General features: G+C 51.8%; 1 protein-coding gene and 1 long non-coding RNA gene across 2 annotated transcripts in view; one reads left to right on the top strand and one right to left on the bottom strand.

Moving 5' to 3' along the window:
- Positions 1-4,906, top strand: part of LOC123032152 (serine/threonine-protein kinase NLK2-like) — an 18,672-nt gene extending 13,766 nt beyond the window's left edge. Inside the window, exons 9-11 of the mRNA XM_044447843.1 lie at positions 442-640; positions 2,821-2,914; positions 3,051-4,906. Of these exons, the coding sequence (XP_044303778.1) occupies positions 442-640; positions 2,821-2,914; positions 3,051-3,099 (342 nt within the window). The 3' untranslated portion in view covers positions 3,100-4,906. The remainder of the gene's footprint in view (positions 1-441; positions 641-2,820; positions 2,915-3,050) is intronic.
- Positions 1,929-7,185, bottom strand: LOC123032153. The gene is made up of 3 exons (XR_006416445.1): positions 7,016-7,185; positions 3,688-3,783; positions 1,929-3,116 (listed from the first exon to the last, which is right to left on the bottom strand). It is a non-coding gene; the product is annotated as an uncharacterized LOC123032153 (long non-coding RNA).
- Between the last annotated feature and the right edge of the window lie 1,628 nt (positions 7,186-8,813).

Below are 8,813 nucleotides of genomic sequence, written 5' to 3'. Positions count from 1 at the left end.
CCAAAGTATTTGAGTTTCATCTCAGCATCTGGCCTTCTAAAGAGCAGTCAGGGTTGATCTCCTCTAGGACTGACCGGTTTGATCGCCTTGCGGTCCAAGGGACTCACAGGAGTCTCCTCCAGCACCACAATTCAAAGGCCTCAGTCCTTTGGCGCTCAGCCTTCCTTATGGTCCAGCTTTCACAGCCATACATTGCAAGCTAGCCTCTTAGAGGAGTGAAAAACTTAAGAGCAGTGAAAAATTGGAGGCGTGTTGAGTGTGTAAGCCCCACTGACCACACACACACACACACACACTTCTTCCCATTGATTGCAGTGGGTCTGGTCATGAGTCGGGGCATGGCCTAAACCCCACTGACTAGCGGGGCAGGCCTACTTTGGCCGTGCCTGCTGAGCTGGAGTGAGCGCACAGGTGAGTTGGAGCCCCTTCCTCCGCTTGCAGGCCCAGCGGATCTCCGCGAAGGACGCGCTGTCTCACCCCTACCTGGACGAGGGCCGGCTGCGCTACCACACCTGCATGTGCTCCTGCTGCTTTTCCGTCTCCTCAGGCCGCGTCTACACCAGCGACTTTGAGCCCCGGGCTGACCCCAAGTTTGATGGCTCTTATGAGAAGAACCTCACCTCCGTCTGGCAGGTCAAAGGTAGCCGACCTGGTCCCAACCAGGACTTCTTCTTGCAGGGACTCCAGTGGCTCTGCTCTCCATTCATTCTCTGGTTTATTCATTAAAATGTCTCTCCTGCCTTCCTGCACCGATCTCCTGAGGCAGCTGATGACAATGACGGCACACACAGTGGCAACAGAAACGATAGAACAAGCAGGTCGGAAGTATTCAGGTTAAATGAATTCCAGCAAGGATTATCTTAGCTCTTCCAGGCAGTTTAGCGCTTGCTCCCTGTAAGTAAATCATACTGTTGTGTACTCAGCAAAGCCTAAATGCAGCTCCTAGGAGGTAAGCCCCCTTGGAGACAGGCTGGGGTTGCACCACATGGCAAGGCTTGCTGTGCAGCAAGCTCTGCGGTGCAGGTTAGAAGCCGCTCTGCCCCCGAGGCACCCGACAGCCGATGGGGCACGGTGTGGTCGCCGTCTCCTCCGCCCCACAGTCCTCCCGTGGGTCACTACAGGAAGAACAAGGCTTTCCCCTCACCTTAGCCATTGCTGGGAGCCCGTTTGTGCTTGCTGCAGCTTTCCCCACTTTTCCCTGTCAAGCCGAGTGTCGTGATCGGCATGTGGGCAACCCTGTGCATTAGCTCCAAGGTGCCCTGGGGGGACGATGGAGGGGCTGCCCCTGGTTGCCCACACTGGTTTTCTGTTTTGTTTCGATTTTTGTATGCACAGTTTTTTTAACATTTAGGCAGCAGCAATTAAATCAGCATAATCACATTAAAGCCAATTCATCATAAATAACAAGGATATCATGGCACTTTGGATTCCATGTACTTCCTCTGTGGAAACTCTTCATACATAGACTGGGTTTATTTATTATTTTTATATCCCACTTTTTTTCCTTTCAAGGAACTCAAGGCAGCATACGTAATTCTCCTCCTACTCTCCAGCTTATCCTCACACCAACAACCCTGTGAGGGAGGTTGGGCTGAGAGTCTGTGACTGGCCCAAAGTCAGCCAGTTGGCTCCATGGATGAGCGGGGACTGGAACCCCGATCTCCTGAGTCCGAGTCCCACACTCTCAGCCACTGCACCACACTGGCTCTCAAATGGATTTGAGCAGCTATGATGGCCTCTGTTTTTCTGAGTAACACACAGTAAAAACACAGAATGACATGCATGCAAGCTAACAAACATGCTCACCTCTTACATGTGCTATGACTTGTCATTTTTTCATTAGGTTGTGGGCTTCTACTTAGGCCATTTTACTGTCTAAGCGTTTCAGTGACAAAATTGTAATTAGTGAGTTCTTTTACTCACTTATTTGGTTTTATTTTTTAACTTTACTTTAACATAACCATTTCATAGAATTAAAACTACAAGAACAAGTAACAGGATTAAAAATAAAAATGCCCAACATCACAGGGGCAGAGTAAAGCTGAATTCAGCCTCTGTTTAAAAGGTCTGCCAAGATGCAGAAAAGGCCTTTGGAAGGATATAAAACAGGCACCAAGCAAACTTTTCTGGGGAAGGGAATGTCCCAGGGATGAGGCAGAAGAAGTCTCCTCACCTCACTTAGAAGGCATCCAGGGAGAGATGCCTGGTGTAGGAGCCTAGGAGGCTGCCTTAAAGCCAAGTCAGAGCCTGGTCCAGCTGGCCCAGATTTGCAACACCAACGGCAGCAGTGGCTCCCAGGTTCCAGGCACGGTTCTTCCTGAGTGCTCCTACCTGGAGAGTCAGCCTGCAACTTGCCGGTTGGGCTGATGCTGCAGCAGGTGAGCTATGGCAGCAGCATGTGGGCAAAGATGCCCTTGGGTGCGTCTGGTCCCCAAGGCTTGTGGAGCTGGAAAGTCAGCACCAGAGCCTGGGAAGAGACTGGCAGCAGCTGCAAAGCCATTTCACACCTGGCCAGGTGTGCTTGCTCTGGTTGCTCCCTGTGAGCAGTCTGTTCACCTGCATTTTGGCCTGACGGAATTTTTTGAGATGTCTGAAAAGGATGGGGAGGAGTAAAATCTCACTCTCCTACATTTAGGGCAAAGATTGGCCCTACCGGTCCATTAAGAAGTTAAATAACGCTTTTAGAAAGCTAAAAGGATCTGTTTGACGATAGGGAAAGAAAAGAGTGTGGGGTGAAGGTGAGTAGGGTATGAAAGGTAGGACAAATGGAGGAGGAGGAGGAGAAAGGTGAGACTGAAAAGGTTTCTACTTCAATTTCAGAATTGGTGCATCGGTTTATCCTGGACCAGCAGCGGGGGAAACGAGTTCCCCTCTGTATCAACCCCCAGTCGGCTGCCTTCAAAACCTTCATCCGGTGAGTGTGAGATGCAGCTCCTTGGCGGACAGACTTCCCCACACGCTGGGCACCTGCCACTTCACCCGTGGCCTTCTGGCTGTGCCTGAGGAGGTGTGATTATGAAAAGCTTTTTCCTCTCCCCTCTTCTTGACAGTTCCACAGCATGGCACTCCTCCAAAGTCTCCAAAAAGGAAGAAAGATGAAGGCACCTGTTGGGCAGCTGTGGGGAAAGGAAGGAGGAGGGAATGAGAGAAGAGCAAGCAAATCAGCCTCTCCAATAGGAGACAGAGAAAAAGGCAAAGAGAAGAAAAAGGGAGCCACTCTTCTTAATCTTGCACTCTTGAATCTTTTGACTCATGGACAGACATTTGGGGTGGGGACGGGGAAATGTCTGTGTCTTTTTTTAATTAATGTTATTATTTGTGGGGGTAGGGTTGGAAAGGGATTAATTTTTGCATTGATCGATGTCTTTCCCCTCCACCTTTACTGTTCTGCACTGGAAAACCCTTTAGGTTGTAGTTATCCTCCTTGTGCAACCCTTTCCACTTTCACTCCCCCAACCGCCCCCCCCCCCGCACTGTTCCTTAGCACTCCTCTGTTGTCCCTCTCGTGGCCGAGTTTTCCTTTCTTCCATAATCCTGTGCCTGGGGCTGCATCTTGCCACCCCAGCAGGGCAAGTGACACTGGAGTGAGTTTGCTTTCCTGAATATATTTTGACTTTGTTTCTGGTCCAGCCCCCACTATCCAGTCTCCTTCTGGTGTCCTTTTGAATTCTTAGAAACAATGAATACCTCTTTTCCTTCCTCGGCCATCGTGTCTCCTCTCTCTGCAAGGTGCCCTCATACGTGGTAGCGTTTCCTAGGTCCTTTGCGATGCTGCAAAGAAGACTGGGGGAAGGGAGAAGTGGTACCCAGTTTCCAGACCTATATCCATTCAGTTTCAATAGCCAGAGATGTTGGGAATATAGGAAGCTGCCTTACACCACAGCAGACCTTGGTCCATCTGCCCCAGTCTGGTCAGCCCCTACAGACAGCAACCATCCAGGGTTTCAAGCAGGGTTCTTTCCTTGTCCTACCTGGAGATGTCAGAATTCGCATCAGGGACCGTCTGCATGCCAAGCATGAGTTCTACCACGGAGCCACAGCCCCTCCCAGCTAAACTGCTCCCTTCTCCCCCCCCCACCAACTATGCACGTTGCATTTCTGCCACTCCCTGCAGCCATAAAAGAGGGCTCGGGAAACAAGAACGTTGAATGAAATTTTGCAAATGGCAGGAAACAACCCTTGGGAGGACGCAGGTTGAATTGGGCCTGGTGGGGTGCTTTACCCTTTGCTCATCCACCTCTCCGGTGCTCCACATGCCACCCCCAACCCTGTAGCCTCCACAGAAGCCCAGCAGAAAAATGGCTGACGGGGGGAAGCCGCCCACAAACCGGCTGCCAAGTTTCTGCTCCAGTTGCCATTTCTGAAGGTGGACCTGGAGCAGCAGGGTGAGTGGGGAAGCACTGTTTGGTTTTCATGGAAAATTCAGTCAGGCCATTGGAGGTCCCAAAAGTCGCCTCTTTCTGCCGCCCTGTTTTCTGACTCCCCAACCCACAGCCAGACAAACTTTCCCATTCTTAGCACTCATCAGTTAAGTTTATTCCTTCATTATTTTCAGATCCCCTCAAAAATATCTACCTCTTTTCTCCTAACATTTTTGTATGCTATTTTGTTTCTGTTTTTATTTTGCCTGAATTTTGTTTTCTCTGTGTGTATGTGTTACTTCTGCTGGTGGGTGTTTCCCTTTTGTCGGTTGCCTTTATTTATGTTTACAGCAGTTTTTATATACTTGTTCAAATCCTGAGCGTGCGCGCGCGTGTGAGTAAATATTTTTCTCCTAATCCCTGAAAAAAGACCCTCCCCAACCAACAACCTGGAAACTTGAATTGTCTTGGCTGTAATAATCCCCCTATCCCCTAATTTAATTGTGCTCCATGGTAGTTGAATTAAATTTATGCTGTGTATTTTTCTCCTGTGAAGTGCTTTTGATTTTCATTCTTTCTCTGGAATGCAAGGCCCCTGTTCTGTTCTGGCCATTGGGTGGCCATACATTATCACCAGGATCTGGTTTTGGGTGCTGAAAGGGAAGCTGGGTGGGTGCCGACCTGCAGAGTTGCAGGAAGTGCTTTTTCGTGCCTTCCTGCCTCACGGGGCGTACTCAGGAAATGATGCGCCTTCACCACATCCTTTCAGCACTGTGAAAGATGACCCAGCCTTTCCTCTGTTGTGGATCTCCTGCAAGGCAGCAGTGACCTCCACAATGCATTTTGGGATTCGAAAACCAAGGGACCCAGTGCTGACTTAGGTACGGGAGGTGAGCTGTTACTTTTCCAGGTCCTGTGCTTTCTTTCCCCTTCCCACACCCCTCAGTTGGTTTCCTGCGATGAGTTGTTCTCTCTTGAACGGACCTACCCCTGATCAGAAAGGGGCACTCTGCCCACGGGGAGGGGGGGGCAAATCTTAGAATCACAATTAGTGCCCCCCCTTAGATCTCACTCTGGATCCCTGGGGTCCTGTTTTTACCCCTCAGACAGTCTCACACCAGGTGCCCTGAGTGAGGGGATGGGAATTAAGAGGAAATGGTGCCCAAAGGCCTACAGAGCAGGAAAACTTCAAAATTAGCTCACAGCAATTTAAATTGGAACTGCTTGGTGCTCCATAGTGCTGCAGACACATTTCTGTGCTAAAAACAATACTTTGTAGGGCACCCCACAATCGGGGCATGTAGGCCATGGTCCATCTGTTCCCCAGCCTTGCCGTGGTGTCTTAGTGATGTGTGTGGGGCGGGGGGGGGGCACCCACTAGACCTGCCCACCTGGGCAGCCCCTGAAGGTTTTCATGGGTATCCTGTCCTCCTGTCTAGGTGGCTCCTAAGTTCGATCACGCAGGGGCTGCAGCGTGTGCCACTGTTTGGCAGGAGCACAATGAACGGCAGAGGAGCCTCCTCTGGCTTCATGCCTTCCAGATGCCTTGAAGTTCGACTCCTGTAATTTTTGTGGCCAGAGAAGAGGGCAATCGCAGTCCCGGCACCTAAGGAGGGCACAGGGTTGGGGAAAGCTGGAGCAGAATGGGGCTCGGGGGCCCAGTTCAGCTGCCTTAGCATCTCTCGGCTTCCTTTTTAAAAGACGAATAAAAGCCATGTCCTGCTCGGAGGGGGACTGTGCGACTCTTGCAAAATGGGCTGAGTGTGGGGATTCTCAGCTCCTTGCTCCACTCGGGCTGGCAGGAAGAAAATTCGGCAAAGAAGCCAACGATGCCGTTTGCATGGTTTCTCAGAGCTGCTAACTTTAATTTGTCATTCCCTCCTGCCCAGTGCTGGCTCCAAGCCCCCCTCCCCCCAAGTTGCCTTTCTCACTTCTGTCTTCCACAGCTCTTGCCCCACCGTGTGTTTTTCCTCCTTGCAACAGCAGAGGCCGATGAGCAATGAGGCAGCGGCATTTCCAGTTCCTCCTTCGCATGGCTGCCAGGGCCAGAGCGAGGGGTGGGTGAGCAAGCCTGTTGGCAGTGGGGCAGCCCCAGGGGCTTTTGGCAGGGGCCCCTGCTGGAGTGTGGGCCCTCGGCAGTGCCCCAGTCATGCCTACCCTTGATGCTGTTCCTGGAAGTGTGGCTCCAGCACCCTGAGAGCAAAGATCAGGCATTTCGGTGCTTTCCTCTGGAGACCTTGGGGAGGGCCCCCCATCTATCCTGAAAAGGGATTTTAACCCAGAACTGCAGAGCTGGGCTGTGCCCACGGCAAAGTGCCCAGTGCTGGCTGCAAGCTGCTGAGGGCCCCTGGGCAAGTCGTCCTCATAGCTCCCTCCCTCAGTAAGCCTCCCTCTCATCGCTGCTGTCGGCAGCCACAGCTGCTCCTCGGGCTTTTTCTCACCATCGCTACCACTTGTTTGGCAGGCAGAGAGCCAAGGAGTGAGGAAGCAGCAGCTGGGCCTTTCCACCACTGTCCTGGCCTGGGCCGTGGGAAGAAGCAGGTGAAGAAGCAGGTTTCCACGGCGAGGAGAAGGAGCAATTCCAGGGGGCCCTTGTCACCTGCAGCGGGTTCCCCACCATGCCTACCCTGGACGTCCACCTTCACTCCACTCACCTGTGATCATATCAGGAAGAAAGCCAGCCAAAGCGCTCACTTGCCCCCTCGCTTTCTTCATAGCTCAGGCTCTTTCCAGGAAACCCCCCTAACTCTGGGTGCTGCTTTGGCCCGGCCCAGCCCTGTGGTCTGCCTGGTGCAGTCTCAACGGCGTGGCCCCCTGTGTGTGCCAGGATGCCTTTGCCCACCACTTCCTCCCTACTCAGCGACTGCAGCAACTGCTTGTTGATCATGGTCAGCCTCGCCTTCGTGGCAGGCGTGTTTATCGTGATCTCGGCCATCCTCTGTGAGCGGCTCTTCCGTGGGTCCCACCACTCCAAGACAGGGAGGGTGCCCTCAGTCTGGAGGCAGGGTGGGACATTGTGGATTCAGCCCACCAAGAAACAAAGGGAGCCAGATGTCCTCTCGAGGTCACCCGAAGTGGCCCCGCTCTGGATCCAGCGTTCTAATGACTGGTTTCGGGAGGTTTCCTCAGCAGAATCTGAGAGCTGTGCTTCCTCCGAGGGCGTCCAGAGAGAATTCTACAGCCCAGGCAGCACTTCCCCTCTTTGGGGCAACGGAGAGGCTCTGTGGGGGCTCCAGCCACACGTAACACTGCAAGACCTTCGGGGCTTCTTTCAGCACAGCGGCCGGCACCCCTAGGGCGTTCCATTGCAGTTTCCATTGAAGAACCCCAGGACTGGCCGCCCTCACCGCTCCTGCTCGGACTGGCCACGGAAGAGGAAGAGCACGCCCCAGCCGCCACACCCGCTTGTACATGGGGGCTGACTGGCCTGGCGGCTGAGCCGTCTTCATTCAGAGGTTATATTCTTTTCGGCGCCAGGCAAAAACCTTTTTCTTTGTCCATTATTTTAATATTTAATCATTTTAATCAGGTTTTAACATTGTTATGCTCAGTATTGTACCTTGTTGTGATTTATTTATTGTTGTAAGCTGTCCCGGGGCATCTCGGAAAGGACAGGGTACAAATATTGTTAATAAAATAAATAAAAATTCCTGCCCTTCCATCGCCCCCTGTGGTAGAAGCCTAGTTGAGGAGGCCCGGTCGGTTTGTGTGGCCACCTCCCTCCCAAATGTGAGAAGCTCAAGGGCATTGTGGGATATGAGGTGCAAGCATTTACCTTTAGGAGCTTGTGCTGGGGAAGGAGGAAGAGAGAGAGAGAGTCAAAAGGGGCACGAAGACAGTTCTAGAGAGTTCTGGCTGGTGCAAACATGTGTTCGTAACGGGAACATCTGGAGCAAAGAGGTGTGTTTTTTCAAGGGGTGGTTGATCTGGGGCAGAGAAGGAGTAGCTGGAATGTCAGTTTCTAGAACAAAGAAACAAGAAACCTATAAGCTTTGCTTCATGGTATCAAAAAACTTATTAAAAGCTTTCCAGATCACCTCATTCTGTGTCTCTCCCACAAAGGAGCATCAAAGGGTGGAGTGGGACCGGGTTCTGTCTATCTCTTACAGAGGGCAACCCCGAAGGAGCACTTTTCTTCTTCGTAAAAACTCTGGAATTTCCCTCTCTCAATGGGAGGGGATTCAGGTTGGCGTAGTTTTCTGCTTTGTTTGGAGCATGTCAAGGAAATTATGTCTCTGAAGAAGGCCTTAGTCCAGTCACTGTCTGTTAGCCTGATCTATCTAGCAAGGTGGTTTAGAGGATAAAAGGAGGAGGCGAGATGCACACCTCTATATTAGGGGCGTAGAACGTACTGCAGCCCAAGGGGAAACTGTTAAGGGCCACAATCCAGTGGGCCAGGGAAGGCAAAAGCAGCCAGACCCAATGATCTCAGCACATGCTAACCCAAAGCTC

The sequence above is a fragment of the Varanus komodoensis genome, unplaced genomic scaffold, assembly GCF_004798865.1.
Source record: "Varanus komodoensis strain SLA01 unplaced genomic scaffold, ASM479886v1 scaffold53, whole genome shotgun sequence".
Lineage (NCBI taxonomy): Eukaryota > Metazoa > Chordata > Lepidosauria > Squamata > Varanidae > Varanus > Varanus komodoensis.
The sequence above is the reverse complement of the archived record's forward strand: the minus strand, read 5'-3'. Positions and strand labels throughout refer to the sequence as shown.